The sequence below is a fragment of the Gordionus sp. m RMFG-2023 genome, chromosome 4 (assembly GCF_954871325.1).
Source record: "Gordionus sp. m RMFG-2023 chromosome 4, tfGorSpeb1-WG-v2, whole genome shotgun sequence".
Taxonomy (NCBI): Eukaryota; Metazoa; Nematomorpha; class Gordioida; order Chordodea; family Parachordodidae; genus Gordionus; species Gordionus sp. m RMFG-2023.
The window spans coordinates 14,343,722-14,363,091 of record NC_088778.1 but is presented as its reverse complement, the minus strand read 5'-3'; the positions used below and the strand labels follow the sequence as shown (position 1 = coordinate 14,363,091).

The window sequence follows — 19,370 nt, the reverse complement described above, 5'->3', positions numbered from 1 at the left end:
AAACATTGACTATAGAATGAATTAAAAAATATTATGATATTTATTATTATACATAGATTTATTATAATATTATATAAATGCAAAATAAAGTTAATATTGGTGTAAAAAACATTTATTTGAATTTGACCATATTTGACCGATCAAATATCGGTCAATTGACCGAATTGTATTTGACCGGTCAAATGCACAACCCTGATTGTGATACTTGCCGAATCCAAGGATGAAATGAAAGAAAGATTAGTGAGTTGGAAAAATATCCTAGAAAAGCACGGATTAAAAGTAAATAGAGAAAAGACGGAGTATATGGTAACAGGAGGAGATGAAACAGATAGTATTGATATAAATGAATGGTCGATATCGGCAATTGAAAGCTGCAAATATTTGGGCTCCACTATACAAACAAATGGCACAATAGAAAAAGAGATAAAGAGTAAGATTAATCAAGGGTGGTTAAAGTGGAGATCTTTATCTGGAGTGCTATTTGACAAAAGAATCCCACACAAATTAAATTAAAAATTTACAGTTCCATAGTACAACCAACTATTTTATATAGTTCGTAAACATGGCCAACCAAGGAATCAGACGAGAGAAGTCTATAAACTATGAAGATGAGAATGTTGAGGATGATTGCTGGGGTAACAAGAAAGGTAAAGTGCGCAGTACAAGAATACTAAGTAGTTTAAAGGTAGTGCCCATTAAGACTAAGTTGATAATAAACAGACTTAGGTGGTATGGGCACACAATGAGAAGGCCTATGAACTACATAGGAAATAAGGTTGAGAGTTTGGAATTGATGGGCAAACGTAAAAGAGGAAGGCCAAAACTTCAATGGGGCCATAAAGTTAGAGCCAATATAAAGAAGTATAAATTTGATAAAAGAGATTGTATGAATAACATAAAGTGGAGAGAGATATTGAAGGAGCTTACCACCAGAAAAGGTCAAAGCTAAAGAGAAAAAAAAAATAGAGTTTATTTTTAGATATCTAATCATATATTATTTTTTATATTATCTTAAAAAAACCAGGAGCTATAGCAAATTTTGTAAAAATCGGTTCGACTAACCCCAGTCTCCCCTACATGTTATTGCCGGATTTGCCGTAACACATATAATCTTTAAACATCATATATATTTATATTAATTCATATAATTGCGTTATTCATTATTTTATACAAATATTATACTATTTTTAAAAGTTGACGAACTAATTCCTTCGATAAATGTACTTGCGCTATTTAGAAAATCCAGAAAAAAGCAAGCCTCAGTAAAAATATAAATAGAAGATGTTTCCTATATAAATGACAATAGAAAATATATAAATGTCAAAAAAAATTGATAAATTGCAATACAGTTATAAATTTATCTTTTAGCAATAATAGAATTCCCCTCCCCACCAATTTGTGGTTAACTAATTAATGATTTAATTTTTAATATAATGAAGAGAAAAAAAATCATATACCTTATTTTTTTCCTTTAAACCTAGCGTTACTAATGAGTAATGACCTTATATTCTTCGACGTTACTTTGTTTACGGCACTATTTTTAATAAAATTTTAAATTAAATATTATTTTCCTTTTTATATTTATTTGATCTATTTCCTTAAACTTTGATTATAAAAATTTAATTTAATCAAATATTTTATTAACCTTTGTTTATCTTTTTTTTTTAATTTCAAAAAGACTGATAAATTTCTCCAGTTTAGAATTCCTCGTTCTATAACTTATAATTTATAAAAAAAATATATTTGATGGGACAAATATTAGAATTTGAGACAATTATCCCCGATCACTCATACAAAGGCGTAGCAAGGGGGAAGGTGGATTTCGTGGAATGTTCTTCCCTTCAGAAATTTGCCTTGTCATATTAAGTTAATAAAACAATCCCCCCCCCCCCCCCAAGAAAATAAAATATAAAAACCAGGACTGTGAACCTTCGTTCTAAAAAAAGTCATGGTTCAGTTAAAAATCCCTTTTTTTAAATTTATTTTAATATATTTTGTATTTGCCATAAAAATAATTTATCATAATTATAATTAGAATACAGTACAATTTTTTAAATAAAAGATTATAATTGTAATTTAAAATTTTTCATGATATCTACCAAAATGCATCAGTGAGAGAGTAAATAAAATAAAAAGAAATTCTTGAACCCTAATTTAAAAAAGGGTTTGGGTTCGGATTCAGAATTTCGAGGGTTCGGGTTCTCAGCTCTACTATAAACAATCATTTAAAAGGCTTTTGGATTTTATTTCAAAAATGTTATCAGAATATTCCTTTATAATCTAATCTTCTCTTATAAAATAGTTCTTCCAATGTTTTACATTTTAATTCTAAAATGTTCTCCTTTTAAATTCTAGTAAATCAAGGTTTATATTTTAGAAGATCGTAAATATTTTTTTAGATTCATTTCATATAAAATTAATCGCAGTCTTATTGCAAACAATATATAATCGAATTAAATTACGATTAACTCGTAATTAAAGAGAGTGGGCCTCTGTGTAATGCATGTGCGTTCTCATTAGAGGAGGTCATAGATTATGCTAAGATAATATTTCACTGTTAATCTCCTCTCACTCATTCCAACAAAAATAGAACAAAAATTATTTTTTAAAGTTTTATATTTTTTTTTTATAAAAATGGGCGTGTGAGTGTGAAAGATAAAATATATTTTATTGCGGCGATATTTTATTATTTTTAAAAAATAAAATCGGTAATTTTATCTATGAAAATGGGGCCCTAAAATTTCCAAATAATAAAAATACAAGGAGCCCATAAAAAATAAAATCATTTTAATTTATTAAAAATAAATGACCAGTATTAAAACTAACTTATATAAAATATCACTAACTCTAATAATCTTACATATTCCAGAACCGCATTCTTAATCCTTAATATATGTGTGATTTTATCGATGTAAAATCTGTGTGGAATATTTATTCGACCCGATCGAGATTAAATCTAGACCAGAGAGAGATGCAAGTGTAGCCACATAACCACTATATCTGGTTTTTCAAAAATAATTATTTAAACTTATTTTTTTCTTTATTTTAAGACTTGGTCATTTTTTTCACTAATATGTCATATATGACATCTCCCCTCTTTAATTCGCTCTCCCGTTCTTTGATTTGTCTTCTTTCGAGCAATGCCTTTTATAGCTTTCATGTTTCATTCTTTCTACTCTCAGTATCGAATTCTCTACAACCCACATCCTAGCTTTGTGATCACTAGTTTCCAGGTTGTTATTTTTTCAATACTCTCATCTTATGTACTCATACACCAATGCTATGATTCTATTCGTTATTCATCATATTTCTATTAAAATTTTTAATTTTGAAGAATCTAGAAGTACGACCAGACAAGATAAGGAAAATAGAATAAGAAGAGAAGAAGTTAATCAAACAGCTAATCAATAACGAATTACCAAAGATTGAATATATTCGTATTCATAATCTATCCGGAATTTGGTGAATTAAATTCGTAAGAGTCTAAATATCAAATGCAATTATTTGATTTAGGAAAATTCGACAGAATAGAATAATTGAATGTGTTGGATAAATAAATTAATTCGGCTAATTCGAAGAAGTATTCAATTCGAAGAATTCAAATGGAATAAGAAAATCAAGTAGTAAATGACTAATACGAAAGAATGACTCGATTATTGAAATTATTCGAATTGGAAACGGGAGAAAAGAAAAGAGAAGGAAAGGAGAAAGAAGTAAACAATGAGATAAAAAGAAAGGGGAGAAGAAAAAAGAGAAGGAATTTTAAGGGATTAATAAGGGAAAACATATAAAGACTGATAAAAAAGATTGATAAATAGAAGTCGAGAAGCAAATAACTAAGATTAGAAACTTCGTTATATTTTTTCTATTTTATATTTAAATTTTCCTTTTTCTACATCTTAATTAATTAGTTAATATTATTTATAATTTTAAGTTATATTTTCTCTAGCATTAAATTTTTACAATCATTCTCAGAATCGGAGAATAATAAATTATGGCCTGTAATTAGGAATTTTTAGTTATATTTTCACTATCTAGTTATCGATTAAATAATTATATCATTTTTTTAACATAAATTTTGTTAAAACGGAAAGACATATAATATTGTAATAATTTTATACACACAAACAAGACATACCATATTGTTAGACATGCAAACAAATTCATAATATTGTATAATAGATACACACTTATAAGACATATTATTTGTAATATGAAGAAACATAACAAATTTACTTATTGTAACAATAAGCACAATAAAACAAATCCTAAAGGCGACAGATCATTATTTATGTATACAGTGTGATATGACCGGGATTAAAGAAGGATAGAGATTAGATTAGTGAAAGACAGGTATGGAAGCAAAAAGAGGAAAGGTGACGTTAAAGTACGAAAAATTTGGAATGAGAACAACAGAGAAGATAACGATGAAGAATAAGATAAATAGAGATAGAGGAATAATGAATAATTTTAGTAGAAATATGATGAATAACGAAAAGAATCATAGCATTGGTGTGTAAGTACAAGATGCGGAGAGTATTGAAAAAATAACAACCTGGAAACTAGTGATCACAAAGCTAGGATGTGGGTTGTAGGGAATTAGATACTGAGAGAGAGTAGAAAGAATGAAACATGAAAGCTATGAAAGGCATTGTCAGAAAGAATACATGTTAAAGAACGGGGACAGAGCGAATTAAAGAGGGGAAATGTCATATATGAAATATATATGAGGTGATAAATAAAAAGAAAAGAGAGATGGGAATTGGAAACATTACAGACATTCATTATTATTATTAGCAATAATTTTTATTATTATTTTTTATTTAATTTGAATATTATTTTATATACATAAAGATATTGGATACAATAAAACGGTTAATACAACTTTAAATATATATTATACTAATTCTTATATTGTATATACCTGAATTTAAGGGTATAAACATATAATATTTAAATTAGGCATATTTTTTTATTATTTTTCCTGTATTAATAATGAGAATTATGATTAAAAAAATTAACTTAAAATTTATGTTAGTTTCTCTTGTTAAAAAAAAAGTAAATTGCAACAAGTTAAAATTTAATTCAGTTTCAATTTTAAATCTATATAATAAGACTATAAAGAGGTCTAAATAAAGTTAATTATATCATTTTTCATTTATAAAACAAAACTTATAATTATTTATTAATGGACCGATAAAATTCGTGTTTTCCATAAAGTTAATAATAATATTTATAATAACATAAAAATTTCAGTAAGAAAAATACCAAATTTATTAAAAAGTCTGTTTTATAAAATATTTGCGCGAAAATCACAATGAACGCAAGCGAAATACTGGCTTATATTTTAGTAGAGTATAACATTACACGAGGGTTTATCGATGAGATAATCGTTGATTATTTTCCTTAAAAGTAAGCGAATGCATTTTTCAGTTTAAAAATGAATTCTTATCTAATAATAAAACTTCCATAAGGTATAAAATCTAAAAGACAATTTATTTGTACCAAATAGATGGTTAAAATAAGTTTTAAAAATTTTTCACATGTTAGAAAAACCGAGGGACGAGGTAGGTTATACTGAGGACGTATTGTGGCCTTATATAAAAAAAAAATTTAAAATAATGCCAATTTTAAAAAAAATTAAAACAATTTTTTGAGCGAATGCAAATTGAAAAGGGGAACTTCCACTCAGGTTCTCCATGAGAAAACATTTATGACTATAATCTCTAACATAATTTTAAGTTTAAAAATCATTGAAATCGATAAAAGAAAGGATCGTGAAAAGTTAATTCCAAATATTATTATCTTTTGCATTTTTAATATGTTTGAATGGTTTGAATTTAAATTTATTTAAAAAAATTCCTTTATTTTTAATTTATATAAAATGTAAATACATGGTAGCATATATAAATTTTAAATCTACTTCCATATATAATGATTATATTCCAAATATACAATTTTTCTGAAGGGTTACTCTGGTATAAAAGAAAAAATGCCATATTTTGAGGAAGCATGAGTAATAGTTTATAATTATCTTCCTGTCATCATTGTCTTTCCATGCCTGGAACCCTGCAAAAGGTTAATACATCGTTCTAAGCGATGCGACCTCCACAGGGCAAAGGGAGAATCTGTCATCTCCTGTAAAATTATTCGCCAAATGAATGTTTTTATATAAAAAAAGTTGTTCATCTTTCAATAATTGGTTTCATAAGCTTCTGATAAAAGGTAAAGTTGCGGCAAAATCTAAATAAGCGAATGCTTAATTCGTGTTTATTTGCAAATCGAATCCAACAGTCGATTACTACGTATGAGTTATACCTAAGAAAAATAATAAGAATAAATATGGTGGCAAGCAGCGGCGTATCCATTATTTTGCTAGGAGGGGGGGGGGGCACTATTAGATGAATTTTATCCCCAAAAATTTTATTGGCGATTTTTAAGTCCAGTTATTGTAGGTTGGCAATATTCAATTTCTTAAAAATAATTTTGGGCTTTCATTTCTTTTTTTAAAAGTTAAGCTTAATTAATGTTAATTTTTATTCAACCTGGATACCACGATATTAGAAGAACTAATATTAGTGTATTACAAGATAAATAATAAAATCTCGGCATCTTAATAAAATTTATTATTGAAACACAAATTTTGAAACTTATGCCTATTTAGTTACCACTAAATTCTTTAAACCAGGATTCTCGTTTTTTAAATTTTATCATTTTGCGGTTCAGTATGGGTACCCGTTTTTGAGTACCTGCGAGTCTCTGATATTGTCATGACTTGATTTATATTCTAAAATGGTAAAATATAATATAACAGAAAATTGCCTTCTCCACGTTCCAATCTTTCTAATAAAAATTTCTGGTTATTGGTCTAGTAATAAGATAATTGGAATGAAACTGAATATGAATGAATATGAAGATGATAATTACACATCAACAAAAACATAAATTTTGTAATGGCATAAAAAAATATTCCCAATTGAATCATAAATTTGTTCTTAAAATGTAGTGAATACTTTGCATAATATTTTAAATTTTATCGAATTCCCAAATGATTTGGAAAATACTAGCATTGAACAAAGCGTTATAAATATGAATTAAATAATCATATTAAAACTTTATTAATATAATAGTTTCGTGGAAATTAAATAGGTTGTTTAATAATTATCTAAAAATTATTGATAATAATTATTAAATTACTTATGGATATAGAAAAAAATAATTGGGAAATTAACTTAACATAATTGTTCCGTTGTAGTATTTTATTTGTTAAATATTTTCTTCGATATTAATATGAGACTACCATAAGGAAATTAAATGTTATAGTTATCTCTCCGATAAAATAAATAGCCGTCCAAAGTAGAGGTCACAAAGGAAAGGGATGGTCTTTAACTCCCATAGTTTTAAAAAATAATCCGCCCGCCCAATCCCAGGTCCTTTTGATAAAAGGGATATAGGAATCAACGGCGTCATTAAATTTTCGAGGGGAGGGGGAGGGTGGAACTCAATACACTCTTAGTCAACATATATAGTCAGTGTATATTTTATAATTGAATCATGTATATTTACGCTCAATGCAGTCATATAAAATCAGAATGGTAAATATACTAATAAGAAATTCAGATGATGGATGTCAAAAATAAGAAGCAAAATTCTGAAATGAATGTTGAATTTGTGTTCATTGCAAAATAAATTTTTTTTAAATATCCGCCGAAGTCTTAAACACTCTACTACTCTAGGCATAGTTTTTTTTCTCCTTCTATCTAAATCTAGTCTATTTTCAAAATTTTATTTCTTTCAATTTTATCCAAACACTTCATTTTATTTTTAAAACTCTGTTATCTTTTTTGTTTTTCTGATATCGAACAGTTTTGGCAATACTTAGGGTATCTATGGATCGCAATTTTGCTACGATATATAATTTTCTACGATAGAAAATAGACAAATTTCCGATACTTTTTATCAACGAATATTTATGAAAGACCTATTTTTAAAATTCATTTACATATAAACTGAATTAAAATAACATTCAATTTTGCTTAAATTAAAAATATTTCCAATTTTAATAAAGTAAATTAGCTAATACGTTTCAATTTCAATTTTTTGAAATTATGATAGATTTCGCAGTTTTCACAATTTCTTTTTGTTTTTCTGTTTGTATAATACTTATTTATATGATACTAGATGACGTCTCTATCAGTGAAACAAACAAATATAATATTTTGAGATTTTAAAATATAATTCTTTTATTTTTAATATATTTCATCAACATATTTTTTCTTATTCTTTTCAATTCTAGATGATTTTTAAATATCATTCTCATTTCAGTATCAATCATTAATATAAAAATATATTTTAAAAAACTTATTTATCAAATGAAGATTTGATATTCAATATGAAAGAATATCATTATAAATGTGATTTTTAATTAAATTATATATATAATTTTAGATGCTTGATGAAATTAAATGACGAGTCTGCATAGCCACTTATAATTTGTAGAATTTATTACACTTTGCAGTAATTTTATCAGAGAAGTCTTATTTCCAAAATTTTTTAACTAACATTATCCAAAATTACCTCTTTTTTTTTAGCTAACATCAAAATTACATTTGGTATTTAAAAATTTTGAGGGGGCTCTTCAAATTTTTCAAGGGGCTCGAGCCCCTGCCCCCCCCCTCCAGTGACGCTACTGAATTTTATTATTGGTATGTTCATGTTGGGTGACTTCAAAATCTTTTATATTTGTAATTGTATTCTCCTTGTGTAACATCATTGTTTCCACATTCCTACTCCATAATTATATCTTCTATAACTTGGTTCATAATTTTTGAGGTAATGATGGATGTATGATGATTTCAATATAATATGGTAGTTCTTTAACAAAGTAATATATGACGACCAAGATCATATAACAATACCTACCCTATCTCAAAATATCTAAACTGCAAATTTTTCATTTAAATATTAAAATGATATTTTGAATCCTAATACTATTTAAATTAACAAATATAAATTTTTCAAAATATCTGTATCTTTTTGAATGCAAATTGATTAAGAAAATTTTATCTTGGGTACAAGATACATGAAAGATTTAAAAAAATACGAATGTCAGCGATACTGTTCAATCCTGGCTTATGAGGGGGGGGGATTAGAAGCAGATTAACATAGTACCTTTTAGGATAAAACATCTTGGCCTAGTTTGAGTCTATTCACAATTAGTATATAGCGCTTATAGAAAATGACATAATATCTTAAGTATATGCCTTCTAAATCCTTATCAAGTTTGTTTTGAAGTGATCCTAAATATTCCTATAAAATATAATCGTATTAATTTTTCTATGTCAAGAAGCCTTATGATGAAAATATTTCTTATTGCTGAATTAATTTATCAAGTTACCAAAAATTATTTTAAGAATTAGGTTATGCTAGATTTTTGACCAAAGTAACAAATGCAATTTATTTTTCCATTAATATTTCGAGAGTCGCTGTAGTTTTAAAAATAAAATGAAAATTGATATATTCCTTAATTTATTACGATAAATTATAATCATAATTAAATGTGTTTTTCAGCTGCTAATTAATTATATCATTATTAGTAATGTGTGTGTTGTGTTATTATAAATAATAAATATAGAGCTCAATTAAAATTTTAAAATATTTGCGTTTGCATTTTCATAAAAATAAATAATTACTTTATATGGTAGTTATAATATTTTGAAATTTAAAGAGAAAGAACATTCATGTATGCCTCAATCAATAAATGCCCTAATTTGTCGTTGCCCTTATATTATAACATTAAATTTTTATATGAAAATAATGTATAAGAATTTTTTTATATTATGACGGGAAGCACAATAACCGACAAGGCCTGAACTGAAATACCAAATTTAGAGGAATATTCTACATGACTGACGATATTTATATCAGAGATCAGCAGCTGATGGAGTCTTAAAGTGGTATGATTTATACCGGGCCGGGCCAAATAAAATTACAAACAAGGTCAGGCCGAAATATTTTAAAATAAATTTAATTAAAGAACCATGAATAGGAAATACAATTGGAAAACGCAAATACGATGAGTATTTTTTGCTTTAGGTAAAACCCTTCATTTGGGTTGCCTGTGATATATCGTAGCTTTTGTTGCCCTATTGCTTTGAAAAAACTTAGAGCTTTGTCTGATACACCGGAAAAAATAGTAGGTTTTTTAGGTGGCGGTATTTAATAGATTTTAAGTTTTCTGCTCTCGTGATGGAGTTAGTTGAAAAGGATCTGGCAAAACAAGCTAAGCATCTACAATCCCAAACAAGATGTATATTTTGGTTCTAAGATATATCCTAAGCAAAGGGCATAGACCTTGGTTCCATTGAATTTCCAACTGTATTTCTAAACATAGATTTTTAAGTCATACTGACTTAACTCAAATAATAGTTTTTTTTTTAAATGCATTTTATATAGACGGTATATTTATTAGAAATGTTTTTATAATTAATATTATTTTTATGATCGAATTTTTAGCTAAAATTAAAATTTATATTATCATTTAAGATTCAATGACTTCTCATATTTTCAATTTTTCTATGAAACCATTTATAAAATAAGGTCAAAACATGTATAATTATAAATTTATTCAATATATAAATATTTTTATAGCCGCTATTTTTAATTTTTTTTAAAATTTGATAAAAAATATCAATTGCAATGGAGGTTTTATACCTTAAAGACCGAATTCATGTTAAATATTTTTAATTTTCAACTTAGAGGCTTAAACCTGTGAAATATTCCTTAAAAAAGGGCCCTAATTCGTCGAAGCCAAATCCTGTAGGGCTAGCGGAGCCTAACGCTAGGTATATGAAATAATAGTCATAACAGGCCCTCTAACATGGGGAAAATACGACAATGGAATAAAATTTTAAGTTGGGAGATGGGGATGATAACTCAAGAAGTTAACCTCAGAGTCGACATACATAGTCAGTATACCCTTTATTTTAGTCACCGAGGAGAGGGATCTCAATGTTATTGGCCTAGGAAGTCTGGGATCTGATTACTTATAGACAATCAATAATGTTATAAGTTTTTCGATTTGAACAGATGTAGTCTATCTCGAAAAATTTATAATCAAAAATAGGATTGGCGATTCTCGCTATGAGAAACGGATCAAATAGATATTTTAAAAAATAATAACCTGTAAGCATATGGCTTAGATCCTGAAGTAGGATCTACGAATTCAATTAACTCTTGAAGCGACCTGCTCAGCCCTACACATAAATCGGCCACCGCTAACGATATCACAAAACGGTTGGTGATACTCCTTAATTTTTGAAACCTCGAATATGCCCTTATCACTAGTATATTCGAAAATATGATAACGACCAGAAAAATATAATTGAAGACTTTGAAGACAGTTTCATATTTTCTAATTTCCTTTTCCCTATTATCAGATGGTGACTTGGTGGTGATATTAGGAGAAGATCCTCTTGGTAAAAATTTGTGTATTTTGTAATTTTTATTCGTCTTCTTATTGGTTTTGTTCAATTTTAATTCCTTGTGAGAAGGCTTAATTGTATTTAAGTCAAGGGTTTTAAAAGTATCTACGTTATCGGGTTGGGGATTGACTAGAAGATAGTTAAATTTTGGGTCATTTACATATATTCCATGTTCGATGGGTACTTCATCAGACTTTTCTAAAGAATTATTATTTATTTCTTTTCGAATATCCTGAACATTGTCTTTCTGTATCGACAAACCAATTATACTTTTATATTCGTTCTTGCCATAAAATTTAATGTATCCCTGATAAATGTTTTGTAGGGCAAATTGGAATGAGCTTGGATTATCACCTCGGTAATCATTTAAAGAACGTGTTGACTTTGGTTTTATAAGTAAGTTCTTTTCAACGGCGTCTTTAAATGGTTTATCATTCGCCCGAAAGTAGTTGCCATTCGTCACATGCAAAATCTTAGAATTTACAGACCTATTTTCCAAAACAATGATATTCGAATCGTTAAACTGGAAATCTGAATTCGTGAAACCATAATCCGTGCAAATAATGAGCATTATCATGTATGTTGAGTAGGAGAGGCCAGATATAAAATCGAATAACTTCTTAGCAAACATATAACTACTAATTTGGGAAGTTTGCTAGAAAAGGATAATAAAAAATCCTATATTTATAAGATTCCAAGAGAATTTTGTATTCTAACATTAGTAATTAGAAAATGAATAATTTTTAATGTTCAAATATCTTCTTCCCAAATTTGTCTTCTAGTAAATGTTCAATTCATACAAATTATCCTTTAAATTATAAACAGAATTTTGTTCAGCTCTTCTTAATTAATGATCAACAGAAATTAATAAGGTTAATAATGATAAAATTTCAAATTTTATTTTAAACCAAGTAGATATCATAAAAAAATTATTTTTATGTAAAATTTAAATTCATATTTTTTTAAAAAATTTTAATTTTGCATCCGGATATTTTAATTTCGGAAATATTAAAAATTATAATATTTAGCTTTGTAGATTAAATTATTGATTTCAAATATAATATTTTGAAATTATAAATATTATATTTTTTTATATTATATCGATATTTATTCAGATGTGTTCGTAATTGTATTCAATAACAATAAGCAATTTGTATGTAATAACCATTTTTTTTTATCATTATTTAAATAACAAAAGAAAATTGGAATGTGTTTTCCTAATCAATAATAGCAATTGGGTTGAGGTTAAATTGCGGCATTGATTTTTCCTATCTTTGGCAAACATAGTAAAATTAGTGTTGATTTAAAGGATGAGTATCAGAGATTTCATGGGCCGGGCCGGCCCGCGGCGAGTATGGGCCTAATATCATATTTCATAGCGGGTCTGGGCCGGGCATGGGTTTTTAAAATTTTTTTAAATAGGATTAGGCTGGGCTTGGGCCTAAAATTATTAAATTTAAATTTAGATTATTTAAAACAGTTGCTAACGGGCTTGGGCCAAAAAAAATTTTTTAGTGCGGGCCTAGGCCGGGCTTGGTCAAAAAATTAAGGCCCATGAAGGTCTCTGGTGAGTATTGTTTGAATCGTGAACCACGCGAACTGAAATTGGCTAGAACCATTCCATGACTAAAGGCTCAACGGTATTAGAACCGATGGTTTCTGATAAATTTTTTAAATTCTTTGAGGGGGTAATCCCATTACTGGAATTTAACATTTGTCGATCATATCTCTATTTAACCGTAGATATCTTTGTCCTCGAAGAATCAAGTAAAATTTTCAAATATAGTTCTGACTCTTCCTACTAATTTGTTTATATTTTGTCTTACGCTAACTTTAAGGCCCTAGACTTTATCGAAAAGTTCGGTATACGTATCCACGAAAAGACCTATTTTAAATAATTATACTTTTATGTCAAAGGCTTGTTATCGATATTATCCATCCAAAGGTTTAACCAAGAGGAAAACAAAAGATTCACCCCCCCCCCCCTATCCCATAATGAGTACAACATGTCATGATAAACGAATTTTTTCAAAGAAAATATGGAAAATATATTTTTTATTTTATTATATATTATATTTTGTTTTATAGAAAAAATTAAGCTGAGTTTTTTATTTAAATCAACCACCAAAGTTCTTCATTTTTATTTAATTTATTACATTTTTGTTGTAAAAAAAATTTCGATCAGGATCGGGCTGGGCAGGACAAATTTTTTAAAAAAAGTTCGGGCGGGCTTAAAAAAATTAAGGCGCGTTGCAGATCGCTAGTGTTGAGCACTAAGCGCTCTTATTTATCTGATAAAATTCTGAAAATCAATTGTTGTTAAAAATAAAAAAAAAACACAAAAAGTTCTCTTATATATTATTTGTGAAGAAAAAATTTATATATAATATTTATTTTGCTTAGTAAAGAGTAACCGTTACTTTTCTTGAATAGCGAGTAACGTGTTCCTTTTTTCACAAGGTAAAGAGTTTTTTTTCAAACGTAAAGAGTAACGCGTTTTTTTTCGCCCATCTAATTGGGCGGGCGAGCGGGTTATAAATTTTTATAGAATAGGTGATCGGGTGGGGGTTATGAGTCTGGCGAGTCAAAAATTTACTACTTTTATTTGTTATTTAAAATCATTTAAGTAAGCAAAAAAAAATATGCTACCAGAAATTTCATACCAAAGTACCTACATCTGAGAATATTGTTGTCGGAAGAAAACAATTAGGTAAAAATATATCGAAAATATTTTGGATTTGATTTGCATGGAAGAATATAACATCAACGTGAATCAAAATCTTATTCTATTAGTTTCCCCAAAAGCAAAGATAATTCCTTTAAAGATTATTAAATTGTAAAGATTATAAATGCAATGTATGAAATAGATAGATAGCATCCACTTCAAAATTAAATTACAACAGATAATAAATAATATATGGCTGATACAGAGGAGAGGATTACCTAATGACAACATAACAAAATATTAAAATCTTAAAATGAGGAGTTTTTGTATAATTTAGAAAGATTTTAGGCTACTTAGTTTAGTTTAAGTTTACAATTTATAAACAATTAATTAAAAAATTTTTTATTTATTATATGTATCACTTTTTATTTAAATATCTCACTTGAGTAGAGGTTTTTTTTAGTTCTTAATTTTATATTAATACATAAATATTTTATTAGATCAAATAAATACCTTATCCGTGATTTAAATTGAATATTTTTTTATGCTTAATATAGCAATTTCCTAAGTAGTGCTATAACTGAATTTTTTTTGTTAGATGCTTAAAAAAATTGAAAGAATGAGTTTATTTAAATTTTATATGAGAGGCGTGGGTTAAAATTTTTTATAAATAATGGGCCGGCGGGTAAAAAATTTAAATTAATGGTGGGGGGGGGGTAAGCAGGTAAATATTTTAGACTATAGGGAGGGCGGGTATATTATTTTAAAAACTATGGGCGTGTTAGGCGGGCGGATTAAAAAAATTTTCAAATATTGCCTGATAAACCGTCCATTACAGACCTTAAGTTTACAGCACTGATAGATACCATAACGGATTAATAAAAAAAAGCGACCCGAATTTTATCTTGTCAAAGGTTTTAGCCAAAAGATCGTTTTCAGGAATGAAGTATAATTTGTCGGCACAGAGAACAAGTTTAATCGGAGATATATTGGAGGATATTTTAATTATACATTTTTATATACAAATAAAAATTGATAATATAATTCTGGGTTAACTTTAAATTGTATTTTATTTTTATATATTTATCATAAAACAAAGTTAAAATTATTTATAGAGCTCGATATAGATACTCTTTATAAAAATAATATTTTGAACCTTAATGAACCTTCAGTAAAGATTTTTGACCTGAAGGAATCTGAATCTTATTTAATTCCTGTATCGAGTCTAAACTTTTATCATTTCTTTTTGGAACCTGAACCGATCCTGTTATCAAAAGGTTCGATACTCCGCTGATGAGTTAAGATATTTAAACTTACACCTTCAGAAACGTTTTAAATGACAAATAGTTCATTAAAACCCATTTTAATATAATTTGTTACATTTAGATGTTGCATAGAAGAGCGCAATTTTGTGCTGATAGAGCGGGATTTGCTGGTTTATTAAAATTAAGTGTGGTTTAGGTTTTTACCTATTCCACTATTTTTTTATTCTTAATAATTGTATATATAGTCAAGGCAGACATGAAAGGTATGCAGTGAATAATTCAGTTATTAGCCGTTCTCTTATAAGGGCTCGAATACCAAACATTCTTGAGCCTGCAAATTTACCATCAGATGAGCCTAAGGCCTTTAACTTCTGTACCTTGGTTTTTAGGTCTTAATTTGAAACTTCACATGCTTCTCTTCGTTTCCAAAAAACTGTAAATTCTAATCAGGTTGATATTAGTGTTGTTAAACGGATCGGTTTGAGCCGATATTTAAAACGGCTAACTCAATATTTTAGCCAGAAAAATAAGCCTTGAGATACCGATAATATATGTCTAGACACTTGTTCCTTCTAAGAACAAAATCTTCAGTCCTGCGTAATATTTTTCTGAATAAAATATTGAGTTGTTTTTAAAAATCGGCTCAAAACGAGCCATTTAACAACACTAGTTGATATAGCCGCGAAAAAAAATAAAATCGAAATTAACAAATTGTTTTTTTTTACCAATCGTTATTTCTTCCCTTAGACATGTGTCAAGCGGAAATTTTAATTTTTAAAAAATATAGGCGAAAAAATAAGATCCCTTACATCAGAACCCAAGGAATTTTAAAACAAAAAATTCAAATTAATATTTAAAAAAAATATAATTCATGTTTTTGGGAAACTTGTAGATTTCCGTTTTTATAGAATGAGCGTTTTTACTTTAATTATGTTATATGATTGGTGGAATATAGATCAGAATTGTTAAAATATACTTTTCAGATGTGTGATATACAGAACTAAAAAGGTATGTAAGTATATAGATGTACACTTAAAAAAATGTATTCAGATATGTCGAAAGCTGAAAACTATTGGTAAAGTGAACAAAATATTTTAGTTTGATATTTTATTTATGTAAAATATATAAAATATTTTTGCTAATTTTGCTTTTAATAATAGAATATTCACAAAGTTTTCTTGAGTGAGGCATCCTCGTTTATACTTAAACACATTTTTAGCTAAATTAAACCTTCCCATTGGTTATACATTTTAAAAAACACTTATATGAAAATAATCTGCAAATATATTATAATCTTAATCTTATTTTTTTTTAAAATCATTCAAAGTTTAATGGGTGTCAAATTATGGTGTTTAAAAAAATTTAATATTAAATCTTTAGACTTTTTTCTGTGATTCTTTGGTCATCCATCATGGGGGCATGCAGAGGATACAAAATTGTGCAGTTGCACAACGGTAAAAAAATTACCTATATTACATATTTAAAAATTTATAGCGTAGTAAAAAAAATTTTTTAGGCACAAGCCTAGCGCATATCTAATGTTAAAAAAAATTCCCAGTCCGGCCCAAGCCCATGATAAGTTTCAAAACAATTTCCCAAACCGGGCCAAGCCCATATCCAAAAATTTTTTTTTAATATTTAAATATATTTAGGCAATCATTTTGTTTATAATACTGAAATTTATTATTAGAAGAAAAAAGGCAATATTTCTTTAAATTAGCAACTGTTTTAAATAATCTAAATTTAATCATTTTCAAGCCCAGCCCAAGTCCATTAAAAAAATTCAGGCCCGGCCCAGGTCCTCTAGAAAATATAATATTAGGCCTATACCCGGCCCATGAAGGTCTCTGTTCCTTAAGCACAAAATCACTTAAAAAAGTATTATTAAAATTAAAAAATATTGAATTTTCCCAATAACTTAAAAAAAAATAAAATAATGATAATTGTAAATAAACTAAATAGGAAATAATATCGAAAGAGGGAAAAAATCACAAAAATAAATATGAAGTAAATAAAACTCAAAAATAAAAATATGATTTAATTAATTTATAATATAATACATTAACATAAATGAAATTACATTTTCATATATTTTATTTATAATTATTTTCTTAATTAATTATAGTATTTCCTCTATCTGGATTAGTAATATTATAAGATGGAAGATCGATTAGTTCAAATTATGAACCGCGAAATATATGGTTCTATTTGAAGTTTAAATATGTTAACTATTTACAAAGGTGTTTATTACAAAAATTTTCATAACTCACAAAACTTAAACGTTACTACTAAAAGGAAACGCGTTACCGTTCTCGTTTCGTCTGAAAAAAGGGAACGCGTTACCGTTACTCGTTACCTTTCGCGTTACTGACTATTCAAAAAGGTAACGGGTTACTCGTTACTTAAAAAATTAAATATATTTTTGCTACAATATATATAATATAAATTAAAACTATACAAAAAGAATATATTATATATAAGATAAATCTTTTTGTAACAATTTTTTATTTATTTTTAGCAACAATTGATTTTCAAAATTTTGATCAGAAAAACAAGAGTGCTTATCAACAGTGACCCCTACACTTTTTGAGGGATAGAAGCAGAATACCTCCCTAAAATACCCCCCCCCCCCATTGTAAATTATTTTTTGACACCAATAAATTTCAAAAATAATTTTTATTGCATCAATATTTATTATAATATAAATATAATGTAAAAATATATGCTTTAAAAATATTATTTTTAAATTAATAATTTAGATAAATTAGGGGAAGAGAAAGCAAAAGAATTTATAATTTCATCAATATTTAATTGTTTAAATAAATTATTTTCCATTGATAAAATGGTTAAATTATTAAGAAATGGATCTTTCATGACACTACGAAGTCTGGGAAAGCAGAAAAATTTATAAGCAGACGATAAGGTAAAATAAATGAATAGTTTCTCCAGTCTGAATCATTCATCTCAGAATTATTATCATCATCAGAAGAAGCTAAATAATGTATTAGTAAAAATATCTTAATTAAATAAATTTACAATTCTCAGAATCTGACAAATCTTCTTTAACCTCTAGGTCAAGAGTAAAAATTACGTCCCCCGTTTTAGCCATTTTATAAATATTTCTAAACATCAACATTTCCTCAAAAACTTGATTTGTATTTAATTGATAAAATTCTAGATATCCTTGATATCATCTTTAACAATTGCCTTTTCCGCCATTCCCTTTGGGGTAAAAAATGATGTTTGACTCAAAAATTTTATCGATTCATCGTTAAATCTTTCACTAAACTGCATATCAAGTGCAGCATAAAACACACTGATTTTAAAGCTAAAATAAAATATTATATTTAATGATGAAAGTATATATATACCTCTCCTTTTTGGATTGTAATGTTTGAAGTCTTGAACTTTCAAAATCAAAAGGTAAATTTCTCTTCTTTATAAAATCTTGGGCCTTTGAAAAGACATCCAAAAATTCAGTGTTATTATCAATTTTAGGATTAAAAAATAATAAAAGATAATAATTTAAATTATACTTCTCATATTAATCAGGCAATCTTTTGCCAATTGAATTTGATTTATTGCAAACCCTATATCCTTCGAAATGGTTTGCAATTTTGTACAAGCCAAGCTTGTTATCAACAATATTTTATCCAAAACACATAGTGATAAAATAAAATAAAATTTTTCTATTCTATAGACTATAGCACTAGCCATAGTGGAAGTGGCAGGATCTTCAGAATCCTTTAAATTTGCCAAAGCTGCCCTCAAAGCATCATAAAGTTGGAAAAAATTTACAATCGCCTTATATGATGTTAGCCAGCTTCTATAAATATAAAATAAACATTATATATCAAAACAATTAAGATAATATTACCGAGTGGTATTCTTGATGCGTAAAAATCTATGTGATTTTGTCAGTAAATCACTCTGACATGTTTTGAGCACTTCATATCT

At 27.2% G+C, this 19,370-nt stretch overlaps 1 protein-coding gene across 3 annotated transcripts in view; it reads right to left on the bottom strand.

The window, feature by feature from the left end:
• LOC135929082 (D(2) dopamine receptor A-like) overlaps nucleotides 1-19,370 on the bottom strand; it is a 47,432-nt gene that overhangs the window by 16,018 nt on the left and 12,044 nt on the right. Inside the window, exon 1 of one of the 3 annotated variants that reach the window (XM_065465576.1) lies at nucleotides 11,183-12,197. The exons of the other annotated variants lie outside the window; for them this stretch is intronic. Within the exon in view, the coding sequence (XP_065321648.1) occupies nucleotides 11,183-12,114 (932 nt within the window). The 5' untranslated portion in view covers nucleotides 12,115-12,197. Of the gene's footprint in view, nucleotides 1-11,182; nucleotides 12,198-19,370 lie in introns of those variants that run through there. 3 annotated transcript variants of the gene reach the window in all.